This window comes from Felis catus, chromosome A2 (genome assembly GCF_018350175.1).
Source record: "Felis catus isolate Fca126 chromosome A2, F.catus_Fca126_mat1.0, whole genome shotgun sequence".
Classification (NCBI taxonomy): Eukaryota; Metazoa; Chordata; class Mammalia; order Carnivora; family Felidae; genus Felis; species Felis catus.
In genome coordinates, this window is record NC_058369.1 from 11,636,966 (window position 1) to 11,661,416 (window position 24,451).

At 50.6% G+C, this 24,451-nt stretch overlaps 1 protein-coding gene across 3 annotated transcripts; it reads left to right on the plus strand.

The window, feature by feature from the left end:
- Positions 1-6,811: 6,811 nt before the first annotated feature.
- On the plus strand, positions 6,812-22,353 carry LOC123382511 (cytochrome P450 4F6-like). 3 transcript variants are annotated; one of them, XM_045047555.1, is made up of 13 exons: positions 6,812-6,969; positions 7,335-7,527; positions 11,564-11,708; positions 13,322-13,375; positions 13,469-13,596; positions 15,047-15,168; positions 15,867-16,137; positions 16,469-16,535; positions 16,725-16,854; positions 20,708-20,841; positions 20,938-21,002; positions 21,188-21,270; positions 21,645-22,353. In XM_045047555.1, exons 2-13 carry the CDS (start codon positions 7,336-7,338, stop codon positions 21,820-21,822), a joined length of 1,569 nt encoding a protein of 522 aa, XP_044903490.1. In that variant the 5' UTR covers positions 6,812-6,969; position 7,335; the 3' UTR covers positions 21,823-22,353. The 3 variants fall into 3 exon arrangements, with proteins under 3 accessions (XP_044903490.1, XP_044903494.1, XP_044903479.1); XM_045047559.1 differs by having other exon boundaries at positions 6,915-7,062; positions 15,993-16,137; XM_045047544.1 differs by having other exon boundaries at positions 6,917-7,062.
- Positions 22,354-24,451: the final 2,098 nt, after the last annotated feature.

Consider the following 24,451-nt stretch of genomic DNA (forward strand, 5'->3'; position numbering starts at 1 on the left):
ATTCTCTCTCTCCCTCTCTCTCTCTCTCTCTCTCTGCCCGTCCCCCACGCACTGTCTCTGTCTCTCTCAAATAAATCAGTAAACTTAAAAAAAAGTAATTGGAAAAGTATCCAGCTGTGAGAGTTGTGTTTTTTATTTTTTTTATTTTTATTTTTATTTTTTTTAAACAAGACAAAGTGTTTCAACGTTTATTTATTTTGGGACAGAGAGAGACAGAGCATGAACGGGTGAGGGGCAGAGAGAGAGGGAGACACAGATTCGGATGTCCGTTGATGGATGAATGGATAGGGAAGATATGGTATATATATATATATATATATATATATATATATATACACACACACACAATGGAGTATTACTCAGCAATCAAAAAGAATGAAATCTTGCCATTTGCAACTACGTGGATGGAACTGGAGGGTATTATGCTAAGTGAAATTAATCAGTCGGACAAAGACAAATATCATATGACTTCACTCATATGAGGACTTTAAGAAACAAAACAGGTGAACATAACAGAGGGGAAACAAAAATAATATAAAAACAGGGAGGGGGACAAAACAGAAGAGACTCTTAAATAGGGAGAACAAACTGAGGGTTACTAGAGGGGTTGTGGGTGGGGGGATGGGCTAAACGGGTAAGGGGCACTAAGGAATCTACTCCTGAAATCATTGTCGCACCATATGCGAACTAATTTGGACGAAAATTATAAAGATGAAAATAAAGAATGTTTAAATCAAAAGAAAAAGAAAAAAAGGAAGATACAGTTAGTTCTGAATATCCATAGTTGTTACCTCTGAGTAATTCAAGGGCCTTTGATGCCAAGCTGGCCTTCAAGCTAGGAAGTAAAAAAAAAAAAAAAAAAAAAAAAAAACCCTGATGCAGGGCTTGAACTCACAGACCGTGAGATCATGACCTGAGCAAAGTCGGACATTGAACCGACTGAGCCACCCAGGTGCCCCCTACAGTCCTCTTAAAATATAAAAACACCTCTTAGCTTATAGACCATACGAAAACAGGCCACAGGCCAGATTGGTCCATGGACCATAGTTTTCTAATCCCTGGAATATAGAAGTAGAATTTCTATGTTCTATATTCTAGGTAGCATATCTTCTGTATACATTTTTGTCTATTGATCTTGTATCCTGAACTCTATTAGGTAATTCCCATTGGAACACAGAAAATGTGGTTGTTTCCTCAGTCTTAAAAAGTCCCTTCCCTTGACCCACTTTCCCACTGATGAACCATTTCTTCCCTCCACCATGAGCTAACTCCTCCAAAGAGTGAGCTCTACTTGTGTTCAATGTCTCCTCTTGCACTACAAACAGGCTTTGAGTTTCTGGTAAGGACTGTGATGGTGAATTAATGAGAGAGGGAGGAGAAGAGGCATGAAGCTCATCGATCCCAGGACTCTGCTGCACCTGCGTGTATTGATTCTAAAGGACAGGAGCCTGCTGTCACTCACTGCTGTGGGTCTCTTTCCTTTCTTGGGTGTGTGGCCAGCACCCATGCTGCTAGAAATTTTGGAGACAACAGGCTCTGGCCTGGCCTCTGGTCTCCATTAATTCAACATGTGTGTGAGTGTGTCTGTGTCTAAGTGTATGTGTGACTGTGTGTGCGTTCGTGCTACTGTGTGTATGTGAGTGTATCCACGTAATTGGGTGCATGGATGGGAGCATGTGTGTAAATCTGTGTGCATGTGTGTTTGTGTGTGCACGGTGAGTGTGCATGTGTAATCGTGCCACTGTGTGCACGCGTGGATGCATTGGTGTGTGTGTGTGTGTGTGTGTGTGTGTATGTGTGTGTGTGTTTAAGGGTGTGACTGTGTATCTTGAAGTCGCTAAACCCTGTAATGGGCAGGGACCTTAAGTGGTTAAATAAGGGTGACTGGAAGACGGAGCCCTTTACAAAGCTATGGGCAGGGCCAAGGGAAACCATGGAGGCTAGTGCAGCGCCCTGGGGCTAGCATCAGCTGAGATCCGCCACCACTGCCAGGTTGATGGGCCCAAAGAGTAGCTATTTCTGGATTCCAGAGAGCTTAACTGTCACAGAGAGTGGAGGTAGCCTTCGGCAGAGAATGGACGCCATTTCTCTAATCTCCTCGGATTGCCTGCAGGTGCCCACCACTGACCCAACGCCATATTCTCATTTGACCCCAAGAGGCTGTAGGGAGGTGGCCAAAGATTCCTGTGGTAGCCCAGTGTCTTGAGCTGGGTTGGTGTCCACTCCACATGTCTCCGCAGAGGGGGGTTCAACAGTTCCTCTGCACCAGGGTGGCTCCCTTGTCTGCTGGCTAAGCAGACATCAGAATGGGAGGGGGGCAAAGTCCTGCCTGTTCCCTTGCACGCCCTTCTGGTTTTGTTTTTGTTTTTCTGTGATGTCCTTGGGGCCCCCCTCCTTGGCTTTTGCATGAGAAATAGCCTTTTACCCTCCAGGGATGATCTCTGTTGATGGCGACCCCCACTGATGGAGTGGTGGGGGTGGTCTGACTACTTTCCAGAGCTGGCACCACCCCAAAAGTCCTGTGCAGGGGAAGTTGATGCAGCTATTTGGGGGCCCCAGGACTTTCCTGAAGTTTCCCTTCAGCCTTCTTTTTCCAAAGCCAGCTTCTTTGCTCTCCTGGTCCTTCTGCCAAGAAGCTGGAAACTCCAGCTTATGGGTCTGGCCCTTGACATGCTTTGGGGGCTGGTTGAGTTTCCTGATCTTTATTATGGCGACTGAAATGGAACAACCGTTTCCAGCTTGAGTGTTGGGCCACATTTCACCACCGTGGATCTCCCTACAGGGCTGGTTCCTGCTTCCCTCCCGGATGGATACTGAGGGAAATTGCCTCTATTGTCTTTGTTTACCTCAGCATGTCTGAGGAAGGAAGAAGGAATGACAGAGTTTTCAAGCCATTTGATTACCTCACTGTGTGCCGGGTGTTTACAGTCCTGCTGTGGCTTTAGGGGCAAAGAGCGATCGTTATTCACTGTTCACTCTTCCATGTCACTCAAGTTTCTGCTCAGAGGTCAACTCCACAGGGCAGCCCTCCCCGATGGCCTCCTTGCTCACTTGCTGGTTCTCATTCTGTTAATTTCCTTCATTACCACCCCACCATCTGACTTGGTCTTGTTTCCCATCAGCTTCTCCCATCAGACATGAGCACCACCATCCGGAGACCTTATCTGTTTTGTTCATCCTGGGTCTCGGGTTCAAGCACCATGTCTGGCATAGAGTCTCTGGTACAGTTTTGTTGTTGTTGTTGTTGAAGAACAAACTACCTGGGAGGTGTAAGTCCCCCTTTCCATCTTACTGAGGAGGGCATGAGGCACGGAGAGGACAAGTGATTTGTCCACGGTCACACAGCCAGCGAGGAGCAGGGCTGGGATCCGAGCTCTGTTGGGCTGAATCCGGAACCTGTTCCTTCCCAAAGGCCGAGGAAAGGAAAAGAGAGACTCCAGCCACCAGGCAGCCTCCCTGCTTGGTGTAGAGGGACCCCAGGCTGACTCCTGGGAGAGGTGTCTTCATGGTGTCACAAAAGACGAACTGCTCACCTGTTCAGTGCACCAACCATGGGCCCCTTCCCCCACTGTGACAATCCTTGTTTCCTCTGAAATTTGTGTTTGCGTGATAAAAATTATAGCAGCACAGTGTGGGAGAGAGAAAGCGTGAGACAAGTAGCACGTGAGAAGAATCAAGACTCCACTTGTACTCTCTCCACTTCCACTGTGATGTGTGGATTCTTCTGGAATATTCTCAGTGCATATGCAAACGTGCACACACACACAGATCCACACACATATTCAGAAGCTTTAGCCGTTGACGAGCTCATTACTCATACGCCAATTTTTTCATTGAGGTATGATCGGCATATAACATTATATTAGTTTCAGGTGCACAGCATGATCCCACATGTGTATATATTGCAAAACGATCACCGCGAAAAGTCTAGTGAACACCCATCTCCACACGTAGCTATAGACTGTTCTTTGTCTCGTGATGAGAGCTTTTAAGACCTACTCTCTTTGCAACTTTCAAATATACAATACAGTGTTATTAACTATGGTCACCATGCTTTGCATTGCATCCCTAGGACTGATTTATTTTATAACTAGAAATTGTACCTTTTGACCTCCTTCACCCATTGCACCCATTGCCTACACCCTTCTGGCCACCAGCAGTGTGTTCTCCATTTCTATGAGTTCATTTTTTTAAAGAATACATATAAGTGAGATCATATGGTACTGTTTTTCTCTGTTTGGTTTATTTCACTTAACAAATGCCCTCAAGGTCCATCCGTCCTGCCATGTAGTCACAAAGGGAAACATTTCCTTCACATGTCACTTTGAAAGGTCCTTTCCCCTTCTCTCCCTGATGGGGTCTGATAGAATGCTTGCATTGCCCTGTGAGGTTGTACCAAGCTCACTTTACGGACATGAAGATGGAGGCTCAGAGGGGTGATAGGCTGTGCCCAAAGCTGGTGACTCACAGAGTGACTGCCACCTCTCGTCTGACACACACTTGTCCACTTCCCGGCTCTGGGTGTGGATGGGGGTTGACGTCTGGGGGCGGGGGTCAACCTCTGCCTTTCTGTGTGTGGCTGGGGGCCATTGCATAAGCCAGGCTTGTGTCATTTGGCAGCTGAGACATTCCTTGTTGGATGAGAAACCACTGGGGACGCTCTGATCCTTCTCTGGCTCAGAGCAGAATGTCCACACCTGAGGCTTCCTGCCTCAAGAGTCAGGGGGAGCCCCGGTCCAACAGACTCTGCCTTCTTGATCACTGGGGGTTGTGGGTTGTGGGATGGGGGCTGACCTCTGGGGGGGTCAACCTCTGCGTTTCTGTGTGTGGCTCGGGGCCATTGCCCAGAGGCCCTGTGTGGTTTTAGTCCTTGTGATGGCTCATCAAAGTTCAACACGTACTTATAGCTTCCGTATGGGGCCGGATTTTGCCAGCTGCCTTGGCCTTGGTCACTTGTGTGATCTTGCATGTGTGTGCTCTTAGCCCCCGTGTCAAAAGAACAACAAGCCACCTGCCTTTTTGTGCAGCATGGGTTTCCCGCCCCACGCTTGCCCCTGGTGACTCTCCCTCTTCCTCCAGGTCTCTGCTCGCCCTGATGCCATGCTGAAAGTGGGACCCTCCCCTGGCACTTCCCTTATCATGGTCTGTTATGTTCTTGATCATTTACTGGATCACCGCCCATCTCCCCACCGGATGCAAGGTCCTTGACAGTGGAGTCTGTGTTCACTGCTGCATCCCCGGTGCCTAAAATTGTGTGCCCCCCATACAACAGATGGTCAGTAGACACGTGGTTGTGTGAACAACCCCTGGAGATTTAGATTTTTTTTCTCCTTACGTTCTGACTGAAACAAAACAAGATAAAACTGGGAATCCGAGAAGTGAAGCCTTTCCCCTCCCCACTTTCTCTGCAGAACCTGGACTCAGAGGTCTTAAAGCAACATTTCTTAAAGCTTGAAGGCATGTATACTTTTCCTGAGGATCTACTTAGACGCAGTTTGGTGTCAGTATTTCTGGGCCAAGGTGCGAGATGCTGTATCTCCCGCAAGCTCTCAGGTGATGCCTAGGGTGGAGGTCTGAAGACCACACTGAGTAACTGATCCTTAGAACGCATGGCTGCAAACCTTTCTTTCATCCCCAGATATTTAACGAGCACGTACTATGTTCTAGGCTCTGCTGCCGTCTGTGCTGTCATATTCACCTCATTAGCTGTGGGGCTGTAGCAAGTTGCCTCACCTGTCTCAATCTCTGGTTCCTCCTCTGTCAAAACGGGCTCGTGAATTGTGGGGCTGTTGGATAATTGCACCACCACAACAGCAGCGAGAACAGTGACTGGCATGTATTAAGCCCGCCCTTCTTGTGTCCTATGTGTTTTACGTGCGTCGGCTTTTAAAATTATTCCTGCTATCTTAGGAGGTGGCGCTAGCGAAATGCCCTCTGCAGAGGGGAAGGAGCATGGCTGCGTGGGTCAGGGCGCCTAGTGGGAAGTGAGGGCTGCCCCGGTGCCCAGGCTGGCTCCACCGGCTGTGTGACTTGGGTTTACTTTACGTGTATGCTGGCACAGAGCAGCACACACACTAGTCAGGAGCTCTTTCTTGGCAACTTATCTTTTTGGGGGTCCCTGATCTTTCCTACCTTCCTGTGGAACCGTCTTCTGTCCCCCTCTCAGGCCCTCATCTGACATCCCATTTCCCAGATGGCAATACTGAGCCTAGAGAAGGCCGGCACAGCCCAAGGTCACAGCCAGGAGGGTGCTGAACTGCGTGCAGGGTCTCCCAGCTCTGTCTGGGCCCCCCTCCCTCTCTTGGCCTCCTGCAGCCTTACCCCCTCACCTCCAGGTGCCTTCTTCCCACTGGGCCCTTTACCCCCTGAGTCTGATGCAAGTAACCCCCAGCCAGAAGGGCTTTTTGTTCCTGCCCCCTGCGGTCTTGTGTCAGCCCAGGCCCTAGGCGGCTTGGAGGCAGGACTTGAACTCCTGCCAGGCTGTGCAGCCAGGAGGCCCCAAGCTTCCTGATTCTGCTCTGGGAAATGGTGCATGACTCTGACCTGCCACATAAGTGGAGAGGAGCCCCAGAGATGTTTTGGGACTAGGATTGGCTGGACCCTGCCCCATGGCACCTGAACTCTCACTTTCAAGCTTTTCCCTGCTGTCCCCTGCTGGCCTTGAAAGGGCAGGGGTGGCTATTAACTTGGGGCCCAAGAGTCACTTTGCCCATCCCTCACCGGATTCCCCACCCCCACATGGGAGGTGCTGAGTTCTGAGGATCCAATCCCATACTCTATAACACGGAAGTCCCCTTCCCCCACCTACTAGTTGGGCCACTGCCAGGTGGGGAGGAGGTAAGCAGGCAGGCAGGGATTGGCTGGTTTAGCCTGGCCACTGCCAGTGTCCCCTAGGTCAGGCACCAGGGACAAAGACTTTCCAAGAGGAGGGGAGAGGAGGCTGTGTGGATAAGCTGCTGTGGTCTGAAGGTACCTGGCTGGGGGTCTTGATCCTGGGTAGCAAAGGATGCTGCCCAAGGGTGGGGTGACTCCAGAGAGCCGCTGGGAGCAGAGTGGCTATTGGTGGGTGGTTAGCTATCTCTCTGTGTCTCTGTCCTTCTTTTTCTCCCTCTCACTCACTCTGCCTCTCCCTCTGGAATTGTCTAGGTCCTCCTCCCCTCTCTGAATCACCATTTGCCCAGTGCTGAGCACTCACCATGCCTACCCCTGTCTGTCCCTGCCCCTCCCATTCCGGTGTGGGGGAGGGGCTCTCCCTCTATTCCTGAAGAGTCCAGAGAGCTCACCCTTGGGCCCATTTCCTCGGCCTCAGGAAAATCTGTCCCCTCTGCCTCCAGGATGCTGAGCCTGTCCTGGCTGGGACTCGGGCAGGTGGCAGCCTCCCCATGGCTGCTCCTGCTGCTGGTGGGGGTCTCCTGGCTCTTGGCCCGTGTCCTGGTCTGGAGCTACAGCTTCTATGACACCTGTTGCCGCCTCAGGTGTTTCCTGCAGCCCCCAAAGCAGAGCTGGTTTTGGAGTCACTTGGGACTGGTGAGTGTGGGTGTCAGGACGGGCCTGGGGCATTGGGGTGGAGGCAATTTCCCAGGGGTGCGTAATGGGGACCTGGGTGGGGCTGGGGTCTGGGACATCAGAGAATGAGGAAGGCTAGGGAACCGTTCTGTAATCACTCATTCATCCCAGGCCATTTCCACATCTTCATCTTCGCACCCCTACCCTGTTTGGGATCCATTTCCTGCCTCCCTTCCCCACATTAATGTCCCTCTGAAGGGCTCCCAGGGCAGTCTGCACAGAGCAGGGTCCCTTGGCATTCCCAGTGTCCATGGCTACCCCAGAGACCTTCTCAGGGGCGCTGTCCAGGGTCTGCTCCCTACCTGGCCCATTCCCTTGTGTCTGCTCACTTACCTACAGGAATTACCTATGACCTCCCCACCTCCAGTCACAGGGGTCTAGCTCTCCACCCACACCCCTCCCCAAGAAAGCTTCCTCTCAGTCTACACTTCCCTGCTGAGATGTCCCAATGGGCCCATTGCCCAACCTGAATAAAGTTTAACCACTCACTTTCCCTTACAGAAGCTTTCTTTGACTCCCCACCTGCAGGGACCTTTGACTTGGGTCTGCTCATACTTAAAGAATTAATTGTCCAATTACTTATTTTCCACCTCTTTATCTGGATAGTTGCTCTGGGGATCAAATACTACATTGTCCAGCCCAGGAGCTGGCATACAGTAGGCACTCAGGTAAGTTTTGACACATAGGTGGTGAGCTTGCCATTACCTGCCATGTTCAAGGTCAAAGGGATGAGTGGCTAGCCCTTCCATCCCCAGACAGGCTGAGGGAGGAGCACAGCTCTCCTTAACTGCCCAACATGAGGACCACAGCTGGGGGAGGGACTTCCTGCTATTTTACTGATCATTATGGCCAAGTTTGGAAAGAGGGCATTCCAAGCTCATTGTGAACTTTGCCTGAGATGCTGGGTCTGGGAATGTTCTTGACAAACCCTGGGGGCAGCAGGAATGTTATAAAGTTGCCGTTTCCACTCCCTGTTCCAGGGCTTGGCCATGGAGGCTGGTCTTGGTCACTCTTCTCTCCTCCAGTCCCTCTTGCTGTGTGACCTCAGCTGAGTCACTCTCCCTCTCTGGGCCAATCTCTTCAAATGCCTCAGGGTTCTTTTTTTTTTTTTTCAACGTTTATTTATTTTTGGGACAGAGAGAGACAGAGCATGAACGGGGGAGGGGCAGAGAGAGAGGGAGACACAGAATCGGAAACAGGCTCCAGGCTCTGAGCCATCAGCCCAGAGCCCGACGCGGGGCTCGAACTCACGGACTGCAAGATCGTGACCTGGCTGAAGTCGGACGCTTAATCGACTGCGCCACCCAGGGGCCCCATAAATGCCTCAGGGTTCTTAGGGAGCAGAGAACAGTCACAAAAGTGAAAATGACTTGTATTCACCTCTGGAGCACCTGGAAGTATTTGTCAGGCCAGTATGGGGCTTCCCGTGGGATCGGAGAGGATGCCTCACTGGGAGGCAAGGCCCCCTCCTTCTCCTTTTGGGGGACGCGGCCTGGGTTTCTTCATTTGTAAAAGGCATGGCTGATGGGGGTGTCCATAGGTTCAGGGGATAGGTTCATAGTCCATAGGTTCATAGGTAGAGGTAGAATGACAGGTAGACAGACAGACAGACAGACAGATGGGATGCACCATGCAAGCTGGTGGGCAGAAGAGGACGTAGGTGGGAGCTGCCCTCCTGACTGATGGGCAGAGCTCACACCCGTGTCCTGGGGTCTGTCAGAGCTGGAAGGTCTGCACACCTTCACCCTCTGGGGAGCGGGGGGGGGGGGGTGCTGTGTGGACTGGCCAGGACATGAGAGGACATGGGAACGAACCCCAGTACAAAACGTGAGGCCACCCTGCTGTTCCCGTGGGCACCTCCCTGAGATTGGAACGACTCCCAGGAGAAGAAAGATCTGACTTCTCAAGCCAAGGTCGGCCTCTCTGGGGGCAGGGAGCATGTCTTCTCCCTGTGTCCTGGGAGGGACCCTTGCAACATGGAGAGTCTTGCAGGATCCCTCTGCCCCCAAGGGAAGGAGCAGGAGGAAACAGAGATCCCCTTCATCTATGCAGAGTCTGGACACACTGACCACTGCAGAGGTTGCAGGGGAACTTGCCGTGGCTCCTTCTGTGGAAGTGATGGCCCCTGTCTTGCTTGTAGGTCCACCCCACAGAGCAGGGCTTGAGGGTCTTAATTCAGCTGGTGGCTGCCTACTCGCAGGGTTTATGATCTGCTTGGGCTCCCATCATTTCTTGCCACCGTGGCATTGCCTGCTCTGTCATCATGCCACAGGTACCCATCTGGAATATGTGGCCATGGGCACTGTGGCAGCATCTGAGGGCCACATACCCCTCCCTGCCAGGCTTCTGTGAGGTCCCTGTGGATTCCAAAGTCCTTTATGCTCTTGGGCGACCTTGGTCATTGCTTTCTTCTGGACACTGCTTCAGGAGTGTCCTTGGGGAGGCTCAGTCCCAGGTAATGTCTTGGGGGAACCCCAATCTTGGGCATGTAAAACTAGAGACACCCTCAATCCTGTGTGGTCAGAGTGGGTCTGACGGAGAGACAGCGGTAAGGGGAACTCAGAGGGGAAGCAAGGCATCTGCTGTTTGGGTAGGCTGGGAGGCTTCTTAGAGAAGGAGTTGTTGGAAGGGGGTCTGGACTGATGGGTAGGAATTTTTTAAGAAAAGAAGAGAAAGCATATACTGTGGAGAGGAATAGCCCACTCAAAGGCCTGGAGGCGACAGAGCAAACACCTGTTTTTTTTTAATTTTATTTATTTTTTGAGAGAGAGAGAGAGAGAGAGAGAGAGAGAGAGAAAGAGAGAGAGAACACACATGAGTGGGGGAGGGGCAGAGGGAGAGAGTGGGAGAGAGAATCCCAAGCAGGCTCCATACTGTCGGTGCAGCTCTTGAACTCATGAACGGTGATATCATGACCCATGCCAAAATCAAGAGTCAGATGCCTAACCAACTGAGCCACCCCACTGCCTTGCGAGCACCAGGGATTTGAGCAACCATGAGTTGAGTCCATAAAGAGCAATGCTGGTGAGAGGCAGGGAGAAGGTGGAGGGGACAGCAGAGACAGTGGGGCTGCAGGACTGTGTGGGGGCAGGGGGTTTATTCTGAGTGTTCTGGGGAGCCATGGAGGGTGTGCAGGTTAGGAGACACAGACATGGGGAGTGGGAGAGATAGAGAGAGAAATAGAGGTGAAGAAAGAGAGGTACAGAGAAAAAGTGAGGGAGTCAGAGAGGACATACAAAGAATGTAAAAGAAACATACACAAACACATATCGTCTATCATCTACCAATCCATCTCTCATATCTTTCCTTTGTCTCTTCATCCATCCACCCAAGCATGAATGCATGCATGCATCCATACGTCTGTCCATCCATCCACCCATCCATCCAAGCGTCCATCCATCCATGCATCTATGCATGCATGCATCCATCTGTCCGTCCATGCATGCATGCATCCATCTATCCATCCATACATGCGTGCATCCATCCATCTGTCTGTCCATCCATCCATCCATCCATGCATCCATCTATCTGTCTGTCTGTCCATCTGTCTGTCTGTCTGTCCATGCATCCATCCAACCATCTTCCCATTTATCTATCATCCCTCTTCTCTCTTTCCCCCTCACTCTCTCTCTCTCTCCCTATGTATCTATCTCTCTATCATCTATCTATCTATATCTATCTCTCTACCTCTATCTATCTATCTATCATCTATCTATCTATCATCATCATGTAGCTATCCATCATCTAGCAATTATCATCTGGCTGTCTCTCACCTACCTAAGGAAACAGATGAAGATTGTGAGAGTGAAGGGAGAGGGAGAGGCACATAGATAGACACACAAAAAGAGACAAACAGACCAACAAAGGGAAGCTGACTTGGTGAGATGTAGAGGTGTAGACTAATAATGCAGGCAGAAGGGGGGATGCAGTGGGAAGTTGTAAGCTTCTGGGGCTGCTGCCTGACCTGGCCTCACCCTCTCCACCCTGCTGTCCCCAGGTAAAGAGCAATGAAGAAGGCTTGAGGTTCATGGAGAGTCTGAGTCACAGCTTCCGTGATGTTCACCTGCGGTGGATGGGACACTTCTACCCACTTCTGCGGTTCGTCCACCCCAAGTTCGTTGCCCCCCTGCTCCAGGCCCCAGGTATCTCTCCCAGGAGCACACGACCCAGCCATTCCCTTGTCCCTGTTCCCAGTCCTTCGCACCTCTGGACAGACCAGGTTGAGCAGGGAAGTGGGTAGTATTGATGGAGACCTGCCATTAACCTGCTGGGCGACTCTGGGCAGGTCCCTGGCTCTCTCTGGTTCCCAGTCGCTTTCAATTTTGAGTGGTGGAAATTCAGCAATGTTAGTCTAAGAGAAGAAAGGGAATCTATTGACTGAAAAGCTGAAGGAATGTTGTCTTCAGGCATGGTTGGATCCAGTCTTCAAACAGTGCCCTTGGGAATCTCTCTTTCTCTTGCAGTTCTGTGTTCCTTGGTGACAGCTTCACTCTCATGCTGACAAAGATGAGTCTAAGAAGCTCAACCCCCATGGAAATGTGAGCTCATTCTCTGCAGACCCAGAAATAGTTGCAGGATTCTCTTAAATTGGCCTGGATTGGGTCACAGGGACCAATTCTTCCTATAGTCACGGCAACTTGATTGTTAAGGGTTAGGGTCATACGTTCAGCTCTGGAACGGAGGATGGAGTGGCATGGCCACCCTCCCTAGCTACTTGGTCTGAGGGAGGAAGAGGAGCGAGGTGTTGGTTCCAGAAGGGGATGGACAGGCAGATACCACAGATGTCCATTCACTGGCATCTCTGCTTGGGGGGCATTTCCTGGGTGAGGAAACGGAGGCTCAAGGAGGCTTAATAACTTCTCAAGGTCACATAGCATGCCGAAGACTTTCTCTTACTTCTTCTGTGTGTTCTTGACGGCCCTAACTGCCTCTGGGAGGAGGGACCTTTAGTTGGAAGGGGATTTGGGGTAGGGAGATGGCCAGAGTGTTGTGGGGGAAGATGCACAGAGTGTTGTGGGGAGCTGGTCTAGAGGCACGAGGGAGCAGTGGCAGCTCTTTGTGCTGGGGGGATCTCAGCATCTGAGGGTGGCAGATTGTTTGGTCTCTTAAGGACAGAGGAGCCCCTGAGCCTAAGCACTTAATGATAACTATGGGATGGAAGAGAATCCTGAGAAAGGCTAGGTCACACCTGGGCCATGTCTGGGACATTAGTGGGACCATATTTAAGTCCTGCCAGGGACCATCTATGAGACACACTGAGGTCGTGTCAGATTGTCTTTGGGTCCATTCAGAGGATGCTGCTTGAGGCCAGTGTGTGTTAGGCATGTTGTTTCGTGTCAGGGCACGTTACCATGTGTTGGGGCCATGTCAGAAGTCCCAGGAGATGTCAGAGGGTTCAGGGACAGGTGCGATGTCCTAGGTCCCTGTAAAGACATTTTGTGGAGTGCTGATTTGTGCTTGGGTGTTTCGAACATGTCGGACTGTCAAGGAGCCATGTCAAGGCATGTTGGGTCTGTTGCGTCATATTTTTGGGAGCATCTAAGTACCTAGGGGTAGGTCCATGGGCTCTGCCTTTGCTCTGTTCTGTGCTGCAGCCTGGTCTTGTCCCCCCTCACCTCCCCACTCTGCCCTATAGAATTCCCACTATGGAGGTTGGAGGGGGTATGCATTCCCCTGGCTCGATCCTCCACCCCCCAACCCAAAGCCCATCCCTGCCTCTTCTCTATGGCCCCTGATGATCTGTCTCTCCTGCCAGCCACCATCTTGTCCAGGGACATGTTTTTCTACAAAGTCATGAGGCCCTGGATGGGTGAGTAACTGTTAAGTGAAGAGGTCGGGGACAACTTTGGGGTCTCAGGGGAAAGCACTGCCCTTGCCTACTCCTCGTGGCTGCCTCTACTAGGGGATGGGCTCCTGCTGACTGATGGTGACAAGTGGAGCCACCACCGTCATTTGCTGACACCTGCCTTCCACTGTGAAATCTTGAAATCCTATGTGAAGATTTTCAACAAAAGTGCAGACATCATGCATGTGAGTTGAAACCCAGGGTCCCGGCTGGAGCCTTGGGAAAAGGGGAGTGGCCTGGAGTCCTGGCTTTGCTAGATGACTTTCAGGCCATTCTATTTCTTCTCCAAGCATCAGTTTCCCCATGTGTCACATGAGGATCATAAGCCCTTCTTAAAGGGTGGACAAGATGATGTAATGGAATCATGGTCCTGGCACATTGTAGGTGCTCGGAAGGTGTTAGCTTCCAATCTGCCTCACTGAAACTCTGTGAAACTTGAGACACTAATGATGAAGATTGTATAGTAGCTCTTTCTTCACTGAACTGCACCTTAAAACTCATGAGGTTGAAAGGATTTGTGTTTTATTGCTCGCAAGATGATGAGTCCGGAGAAGAGTTCTTATTTTGGCTGGAATCACTCACGTGTCTGTGGCCGTGGCTGGGTTTGGGAGACAGCTCTGCTTTTCCAGGCTCAGCTCTGCCACACATTTGGGGCTTGGCTAATGGTTGGCTAGTCTAGGATGGCCTTGGTGGGACAACCAGACTCCTGCATTTGTCCCTCATCTTCCAGTAGGCTAGCCTAGGCTTGATCGCATGGTAGAACCTGGGCTCCAAGAGAACAAGCAGAAACATGCAGTACCTCTTGAAGCCTAGTTTCAGAACAGGCAACCAGGACCTCCACCTTCTTCTGTTGGCGGAAGCAAGTCCCACATCCAGCTCCAATTCAAGAGCTGGAGAAAGAGGCTTTACCTCCTAATGGAAGATCTGCCAAACCTCATTGCAAAGGGTGAAGGTATAGGGAGGGATGAAGACATGGAGACATTTTTGCAGCAGTCGCCTACCTCTATGATAATGACGAAGATGAGGGTGATAGCTAATGGTTACTTAGCTCTTGGTGTATATCAGGAACCATGAGATCATGACCTGAGCCCAAGCTGGACACGTAACCGACTCAGCCTCCCCACTGCCCCTCATGCACCAGTTCTATTGCACACGTTGTCTTATTTAATTTCCACAACCATATAAGGTAGAGATGATGATTATTGTCTCATTACAGGTGATGAAACTGAGGCTCAGAGAGGTTAGGGAGCCTGCTCCCGTTCACACAGCTAGCAAGTGAGCTAATAAATGGAGTTGGGATTCCAACCTGGTTTGTCTGACAACAGAGCAAGTCATCTTAACTGTTACTGAAGCTTTGACAGGTGGAGTCCAGAGGGCAGCAGTGAGTTGACCAAGGGCACACAGGGGTGTAGGAAGCAGAGCCAGGATTTGAACTCAGGTCTCCTGACCCCCAGCCATTGGGTCTTAATAGTAAGAGTTTCTATTCCCACCCAAGCCTGGTCCTCCCTGGAGATGGGTCCCTGGAGTGGAGGACCAGGAGCCTGGGTTTTGGGGAGTCCATCCTGGTGATTGGGACTGAGGGGGAGCTCAGGAGAGGTAGGTCCCAGCCCCAGATTTGCCCCTTTCTCTGTCCAGGCCAAGTGGAAGCGCCTAGTCTCAGAGGGCAGCACCCGATTGGACATGTTTGAGCACATCAGCCTCATGACCCTGGACAGTCTGCAGAAATGTGTCTTCAGTTTTGACAGCAATTGCCAGGAGTGAGTGCTTGCTCAGGACCTGGGAACATGAACCGTAGACCCAAGGGAGTAGATGGAGAAGGGAGGGCTGGCCAGGGCGATCAGATGGGACTTCCTGGAGGAGATGGATCAGAGTGAGACAAAGAAGGACAAGGCAGGGAAAGAGAAAGGTAAGGTTTCAGGTAAGCAAAAATGCTTGATAAAGGCCAACAGGACTAGGATGAATAAAGCATGTGCCACCTTGGGAATGAAATTGGAGGGTTGGCAGGAGGTAATCTTAAGGATATCGAAAAGTGAAGCAAAGGGGTCTGAGCTTTATCCTGAGGTTTCCAGGGATGGAAGGTGTTTGAGCAGATGAATGTCATGGTCAAAGCTGTTCTTGGACATCGGACTCGAGAGAGGAGCAACTGTCACATAGACACAGAATCTGAGGAGGAGGCAGCTTGAATGTGGTAGCGAAAATGGGGCAGATTTGGAGGAAAGTAAGGAGGAATGGGCAGGGGCAGATACTGTGTAGGACAGAAGAGAGATGAGTGTGATACCCAAGGTCTGCCCAGGGTCTGGGCCATGATTCCATTGACAGAGATGGCAGGTGGAGAGAGAAGCATGCCTGGAGGACACTCTGTTTTGCAGGGACATGCTTCTGAGGTTCTGGTTGGAAGGCACTCCTAGGGCGTCATGTGGGTTAAGGAGATGTTCTCTATGGCCTGACCCTTCAGGAGCCCCAGTGAATATATTGCTGCCATCTTGGAGCTCAGTGCCCTTGTGGTGAAACGGCAGAGGCAGATCTTCCTGTACCCGGACTTGCTCTACTACCTCACCCCTGATGGGCGGCGCTTCCGCAGGGCTTGTGACCTGGTGCACAACTTCACAGATGCCATCATCCAGAAGCGGCGCTGCTCCCTCCTTACTGAGGGCTCCCATGACTTCCTCAAGGCCAAAGCTAAGGCCAAGACTTTGGACTTCATTGATGTGCTCCTGCTGGCCAAGGTGGGCTTCCCGGGGATCAGAATTCAAGAGTTAGAATGGACCTTGACATCAAAAGTCAGATGGGAGAACTTGGACTTGACCCAGCGGGTACTGTGGAGCCACGGAAGGTGCTTGAGGAAGGGAGAGACAGGTCAGGGATATGTTTTAGACATGACTTTGTAGAAGGCTGCTTGGGAGAAGAAAGCTGGAGACAGGGAGACCTGTGGGATAGGGCTCTAGAGGTGATGAGGGACGAATCCTGCTTTGGTGATGGAGCCTGAGGGAGTGTTTCAGGCGAGACTCAGGTGCCCTCCGAACCGGTGCGATTCAGGAGGTCGTGCCCTTTCTGCAGGATGAAGATGGGAAGGAACTGTCCCATGAGGATATCCGAGCTGAAGCTGACACCTTCATGTTTGGGGGTAAGCATCCCAGTGTGGGACTGCAGGGGGTAGGAGTCTGTCCAATCCCAGGGACTTGGCAGGTGGGCCCTGGACCACCCCATCCCACTCCATCTTCCCCATCCTCCCTGAGGGCCCTAACGAAGGGCGCTGTCCGCCCTCTGGTGCTGAACAAGCCCAGAGACCCAAGCCTGTCTGGCTGCTTCTCAGGCCATGACACCACGGCCAGTGGTCTCTCCTGGGTCCTGTACAACCTTGCGAAGCACCCAGAGTATCAGGAGCGCTGTCGGCAGGAGGTGCAAGAGCTCCTGAGGGACCGTGAGCCTAAAGAGATTGAATGGTGAGTGCAGGTCCTCATGTCCTGTTCTGGAACCCCTCTCATTGGCTCTGCTCCCCTGCTGGGGAAGGGGAAAGAACTTTGTGTTGATTGTGTCATTGTTGCTTAGAGAGACTAGGAGCAGCACCCAGAGGCAAGGGTATGGTACCCATCCTGGAGAGCAGGGGAAAGCAGGCTTACGCAACAGAAAGATTGGAGTGTCCACATTTATTGCCCTGCTTGCTTGCTATGTGACTTGAATAAAACCAATTCCCTTTTCTGAGTACCACTTTTCTCCTCTGTAAATGGGGGTGGGACAGGTCAGGGAATGTCTCCTCCAAGGGCTGCTTGGAGAACCATGACAATGTGTGTCGAACAGATGCCATCCAGCGTGTGTTGAGTAAATGAACTTCTCTCCCTTGCTTTTCTGCCTGAAGTTGCACATTTCTCCTAAAGACCCTTACTCTTAATTTTTGCTCCTATATCTAATTCCCACCTACTATCTATTCCAGGGATTCACAAGTGGTCTTTGCGGGTAAAACAGTTACCCATTGCTTGGTTCAGTCAACATGTCTACCCTGCCGGCCCTTCTCAACTCCATGTCCAGTGCCATTCAAGTCCTACTTGGTCAAGGCTGGATCATGGAGGAAAGAAGGGGTGAGGCTGGGTAGCAAAGAAGCAAATATGAATTCAGCCCTCTGGGAATGGGTAGTGGACAGTGCTCCAGGCCTTACGGACAGCTTGTGCAAAGGCCCTGACAGAGGCATGCAGCCGTGGGCCTGGCGTGTTTGGGAGGAAGTAAACGTGGCTGGATCCTTGTGAAATTTACAGTGTGAAGCATCTGGGAGGCTCCCAGTGAGGCTGGAGCTGGTAGTTGGTGATGGAAGCCCTTCTTGGTCTGCTTTGGAAACCACGTGAAGATTTTCCAAAGGTGTCGGTTCAAGTCCTCTGGGAAACCAGTATTGGATAAAAGATAAAAGTGTTCAGGGATAGAGCTCTCAGGGAGGGAGTCTCACATTGGGCAGAAATGATCAGAAAGTAGGGGCCCACCATGCTCTCTCAGTGGCTGGGACCTGCCCAAGAGAGTGTGGCCTTGGCGTGAATGCTGCTGCAGAGCCCAGAGACCCTCTAACTGGAGGCTGTCAGCCGACTGCACTCCTTGGAGCTGGACATCAAGTTCTTTCTTGAAGGGAGATTCGTGACTACTATAGGAAGGCAGTGGGGAGCCATGGGAGATGTTTGAGCAGGGGAGAGACAAGTCAGATATTCGAATTAAACATATCTGCAAACTGGAGGAGATGAGGTGGAGCCTGGGGGTCCCGGGGAGATTTGGGGCCAAGGGCTGAAGAATGGGGAGGAGATGTTGGACTGAACACTTCAGTCCTTCAACTTCAAGGACTTCAAGGTAGTGCCTTCAACTTCAAGGCTGGGCTCAGTACAGCAGTTGTGTGAAGTGGAGAAGTGTTTGTGTGTGTCTCTCAACTTCAAACAGTGCACTTGGTAACACTTCAAATGGTGCAAAATGCTTTACAATGGATATAATAAGCCTTTGTCTTTTTTCAATCTCGGTTCTATTGAGATATAGTTGACATAAAATACTGTGTATACAACACAAGGTATACATCACGAGGGTTTGATATACGTATATATTGCAAATATATTTCTTTTTCTGTGAAGCTTCAATTTGCATAATTTACCCTTTTTACTTTGAGTTTTTTCTGGTTTTCATTTTAAAATTGATTTGTGAGGACTCTTTACATATAAAGAAAATTAGTTCCTTTTCTGTTATGCAAAAATTCTTTCCTGGATTGACTTTTGACTTTATTTTAGTTTTTGTTCATTTATTAGGAGTCACGTTTATTAACTTTTTTTTATAGCTTCTGTTGTTTTTTTTTTTTAATGCTTGGAAAGGCCCTTCCCATTCTAATGCTAAACTGTAACACTTGTTTGTTTTCTTTAATGGATTTATTTATTAAAAATATTTTGTTTATGGGACACCTGGGTGGCTCAGTTGGTTGGACGTCCGACTCTTGATTTTGGCTCAGGTCATGATCTCGTGATTCATGAATTTGAGCCCCACCTTGGGCTCTGTGCTGACAGCTCAGAGCCTAGAGCCTGCTTCGGATTCTCTGTCTCCCTCTCCCTCTCTGCCCCTTCCCTGCTCATGCTGTCTCTCTCGCTCAAAAAATAAATAAACATTAAACCAAATTTAAAAATTCACAGATATGTGTTATATCACAGATCTGCTGCTGGTTCTTATCTTTCTCAGAAACATAGCACTATGACTTTGTCAGACATCCGTGGCTCTATGTACATTTAGATTGTTGCTTTGGACCGTCATATGGAAAGTTCCTCTCTAGTCCCTTGGACCTAAATATCCAGGAGGTTTCCATCTCATGACCGCAATGAACCTCTTGGTGTTCATGTCTTTATCTACCTGTCTGAGAATCTCTCCAGGTCCCAGGCTGAGAGCCAACTTGCTGGGTCATGAAACACACATCGCCTTTCCTTGACCATGCCAATGCCTTGCAGAGTGGTGGCTCCTGTCCATACCTTTACTGTCAGTGCGTGGGGTTCCCCCCACCCCGGTGCCTCAGCCGGGCTTTGCCATCACCCACCTTGTTTGTTAATTCTCACCTCGAATACCTATGAGGTAACATCCCATTGCTATATAATTTCCATTTCTCTGGTAATCGGCGACGTGGAGCATCTCTTCACGTTTTATTTAGTTATTTCTTTTCAATGGTAATTTATTTAGTTTTGAGAGAGAGCACAAGCGGGGGAGGGGCAGAGAGAGAGGGAGACACAGAATCCAAAGCAGGCTCCAGGCTCCGAGCTCTCAGCACAGAGCCCGACGCGGGGCTCGAACTCATGGACCTCGAGGTCATGATGTAAACCGAAGTCATATGCTCAACCGACTGAGCCACCCAGGCGCCCCATCTCTTCATGTTTTAAATCTCTGAGTTTGAGCTCCCATGAATTTCTAGATCATGTCCTTTGTCTACTCTTTTGAGTCGCCTGCCATCTCTCTTGTTGATTGGTAGGAATTCCTTGTCTATTCAAGATATTCTTCTAGATCAATATATTTCTTTACCTTTCACGTGTAAGAGAAGACCCCATCTTACATGTGGAGTGCATGATGCTTCAGTTCTCTTGGAGTGTGTTGGTGAGACTGTGGGGGTGTCTGTGTCTGTGTCTGAACCATCCCTTGTCTGGGGGTGGCGGGGCCTCCTTTACCGGATGCTACGTTTTCACCTATTCACGTACTTGTCTCTGAGCTCTCTATCTTGTTCTGTGGGTCTGTTTTCCTGTTCTTGCAACAGTGCTTTGCTGCCTTTTAATTTAATTTAATTTAATTTAATTTAATTTTTCAATTATCACCATATGTTTATAATGGGTCTTAATATCAGGTGAATGGATTCTCTTTTTTTGGTCTTTTAAATCGACATAGATTTGAACTCTAAGGTTTTCAAACTGAATAAGATTGCTAAGCTCCAAAAACACCAACTAGATTTTAATTGGGTGCATTGGTTACATTAAGTAACTTAGAAAGAATCCACACCGTTATATTAGGTATTTCACCTAGGAGGGTGCCTTTTATTTGTTTAAATAACCTGGTAAGTCCAGCAAAGAGATTTTTTTCCTTTTTAAATAAATTGTATAACTTTAGACTTTCTAACTTTCAAAGGTACTGTGTGAATGTTGGGCTTTGTTCAGAAATACTTAAAAAAATTTTTTTTAATATTTATTTTTGAGAGAGAGAGAGAGAGAGAACAGGGAGGGGCAGAGAGAAAGGGAGACACAGAATCCGGGGAGCAGCTGGAGGTCTGCGGGAGTCTGATTGGATCCCTGGCTAATCGTTGGGGGGCTTCCTTAGGGACGACCTGGCCCTGTTGCCTTTCCTGACCATGTGCATCAAGGAGAGTCTGCGGTTGCACCCCCCGGTCACAGCCATCTTCCGCTGCTGTACCCAGGACGTCGTGCTCCCAGATGGCCGGGTCATTCCCAAAGGTGCCCACAACACCAGGGGGAGGAGCCCCGTGGGCAGGAAGAGGGGCTCATCAGGCAGGGTGAAACCCTTCCTGACTGGCCCCTCCCCTCCCACAGGTGTTGTCTGCCTCGTTGATATTTTCAGGATTCACCACAATCCATCCGTGTGGCCAGACCCTGAGGTGCTGCCTCCCCCTCCCTCCCCTCCACCCACCCTCATCCTTGGCCACTTCCCTAGCGGGGCCTAAGGGAGGGCTCAGGGTTCTGACCTGGCAAATCGCTCCCTCCATGAAATGCACACCTGTGTCTCCAAAGCCGGCTGTCCTGGGAAACCCCATCCAACAGTGCCGCCTCTCTCCGCCCCCAGGTATACAACCCTTTCCGCTTTGACCCAGAAAACATCAAGGAAAGGTCTTCCCTGGCTTTTATTCCCTTCTCCGCGGGACCCAGGTGAGGTGGGGGTGAGGTGGTGAGGGCAGGGGCCTGGGCCTGAGATCCCAGACGTGGCTGTGCGGGCGGGAAAGGGCGTGTTGAGGATGGTTCTCCTTCTCTCCCCTCCTCCAGAGGTTGGGGGTAAAGGCCTGGACAGTGGGGGGTGGCTGGGTCCAAGGAGGGCTCCGCAGTGTACTCAGGGCCCCTTCCCCCTGTCTGGGAGTTCAGGGCTGGGATCTGAGCCAAGCTCAGAGACCCCCATATGGGGGTCCCGGGCACAGTTAGTCCCCTTTGATATCCCTGCGGGCGGGGCTGGCGGTCCCAGGCCAGGTTCGGGGCGCGAAGGGACCTGCTGGGGTCCCTGGCGAGTGAGTGCCCACTGCCGCCCGCAGGAACTGCATGGGGCAGAAGTTCGCCCTGACCGAGATAAAGGTGGTCCTGGCGCTCACGCTGCTGCGCTTTCGGGTCCTGCCCGACAAGGAGGAGCCGCGCAGGAAACCGGAGCTCATCCTGCGCGCCGAGGGCGGGCTTTGGCTGCGGGTGGAGCCGCTGAGCGCGGGCCCCCAGTGACCCGCCAGCTCCCCCTGGCTTGGGATCCACCCCGACCCTACACACGCCCCCTGGCGGATTCCCAGGACTAGAACTGTGTGGTCTCCTCTGCCGGGGCGCCACTGACAGCCAGCAGGGGGCGCTCGGGACCTGCGGGAACGCAGTGGGAGGGCGAGGGCGAGGGGTGGGGTGGAGGGGAGGCTGGTGTGTGAGCACAAGACCCTGGCAGCCTTTCCAGCTGACCACGGCTCCCCCACTCCCCCCGCCATGCTGATTGCGGGTTCTCCCACAGCCCAATAAGGGCTTTTATCCTGTAGGCAATAGGGTGCCATGGGAGGTGTTTGAGTAGGAGAGGGACCACCGTTAAACACTGACTGAGGGGCATGTTTGAAGCTCAGGGTCACAGTGGAGAACCCATAGTGGCACTACTCTCTGGCCACTCTGATCTCTGTTCCTATCTAAGATACCCAAACTTTTCTTACCCCAGAATTCTTCACTATGTTTCCATGGTCACTATGTTCACTGAAACAAACATAGATGCTTTCTCCTGTGTGTCTGATCATTGCAATCATTGTATCCGTTATGTGGTCTGTTGTTTTTGCTAATTTTCACTGGTAGGGTTAGTGGTCTCGTGTGCCTGTTTATCTTTGCTTGAGTATCCGTTATCATATTTGAAATAACATGTGTAGAATTTGGAGAAGGTAGCTTTCTCTAGGAGGCATTCTTCAAGCCTTGCTGGTCAAGGATGATGTTCAATGGAGTTCAAGGCTTGTGGTGCCAAGATCACTAAGGCAGTTTAAATTCCAGCAGAGGTCACACTTGCAGTCCCCTCTGCCGGTGTCTTCTCCCCCTGAGCAGTGTAGCTCCTGGAGGCTTCCACCTATGTAAGGAGGACCTTCTTACAACTTTTCTTTCCCATGTCACTCTAGGCTTTGATTTTTCTCCCCTGGCCGTGAGGCCGTCAAAAGAGTTTCACATTTCCCTGACTGGCTCCAGCGCAAAAGCATAATTCATGCTCCTTAACTCCAGGTTTCTTTTTGCTTTTCTTTTTTTAAATATTTATTTATTTTTGACAGAGAGAGAGAGAGAGAGAGAGCATGAGCGGGGGAGGGTCAGACAGAGGGGGAGACACAGAATCTGAAACAGGCTCCAGGCTCTGAGCTGTCAGCACAGAGCCTGATGCGGGGCTCGAACTCACAGATCGTGAGATCATGACCTGAGCCAAAGTCAGATGCTCAACTGACTGAGCCACCCAGGAGCCCCCAGGCTTCTTTTTTCATTTGAGGGGCATCTTTGTTACAAATTTTTCCCACATTTATTCATTGTTGAGAGACAGAGAGAGACAGAGCACAAGCGGGGGACGGGCAGAGAAAGAGGGAGACAGAATCGGAAGCAGGCTCCAGGCTCTGAGCTGTCAGCAGAGCCCGATGCAGGGCTTGAACTCACAAGCTGTGAGATCATGACCTGAGCCGAAGTCAGACGCCCAACTGACTGAGCCACCCAGGTGCCCCTTGAGTGACATCTTTGTAATTCTTTACTGTCTTTTCAGGTCATTTATGCATTTAAGAAATTGGAAAAGGGGGCACCTGGGTGGCTCAGTTGGTTAGGCGTCCGACTCTTGGTTTTGGCTCAGGTCGTGGTCTCACAGTTTTGTGGGTTTGAGGGCTGCATGGGGCTCTGTGCTGGCAGCGTGGAGCCTGCTCGGGATTCCCTCTCTCCCTTCCTCTCTCTCTGTCTCTCTCTCTCTACCCGTCCCCCACCTGCACTGTCTCTGTCTCTCTCAGGTGAATCAGTAAACTTAAAAAAAAAAGTAATTGGAAAAGTATCCAGCTATGAGAGTTGTGTTTTTTTTAATTGAAAGGTTAATCCCAATAACCTAGCTTGCCATTAATGGAACACGAACTCTCAGTTGGAATTTTATCCATTTCATTTTAGTTTGTGTGTGTGTGTGTGTGTGTGTGTGTGAGAGAGAGAGAGAGAGAGAGAGAGAGAGAGAGAGCCAGTGCAAGTGTGGGAGGGGCAGAGGACCAGGGAAAGAGAGAATCTTAAGCAGGCTTCACATCCAGCTCAGGGCTCAACATGGGGCTCAGTCTCACGACTGTGAGATCATGACTTGAGTCAAAATCAAGGGTAGGACCTTTAACCAATTGAGCCATCCAGGCACCCCTCAGTTGGAATTTTAAATGGTGATGATCCAGTTATCACTCTACTGTTGAACGTATTCAGGGCGATGATTGCCTTTAAGTGTATAGATTTCTGGACCACAAAAGCTCGCATCAGGGTTTAAGGGAGGGGACAGCACATCCCCCAGAGATCCTGGAATTTGGGCTACATGGAGGTAGCAGGTGGTCTTTGAGACTGGCTCCCCCGGGGATGTTCCTGGTTAGAGAGAGGGGTACACATTGGATGTTTTGTCAACAGGATGGAATGTGCTGGAGACTGCTAACTGCGTATCCTCATGTTCATTTTTGCCTTCCTATAACCCTTAGTTTTTAGTTTAGGTGCATGGCAGGCTGAAATACAGATTGCATTTGAAAGCTTTTCTTGAAACTAGATTGGCTAAATGACTATACCCTGTCCCATAGGAAAAGTCAAAGAGTACCTGGTAATTCTAGAAGCTCTCCTTATGGAGAGGTAGACACTCTCTCTG

What these genes read in the sequence shown, in the direction of transcription:
- LOC123382511 (XM_045047544.1), top strand. Translation starts at nt 7,007, where the DNA reads ATGCTGCCCAAGGGTGGGGTGACTCCAGAGAGCCGCTGGGAGCAGAGT. An exon ending in CCCCCTGCTCCAGGCCCCAG is followed by an intron (nt 11,709 to 13,321) that starts GTATCTCTCCCA and finishes CTCTCCTGCCAG; the next exon opens with CCACCATCTTGTCCAGGGAC. An exon ending in GAGCCTAAAGAGATTGAATG is followed by an intron (nt 16,855 to 20,707) that starts GTGAGTGCAGGT and finishes GGGCTTCCTTAG; the next exon opens with GGACGACCTGGCCCTGTTGC.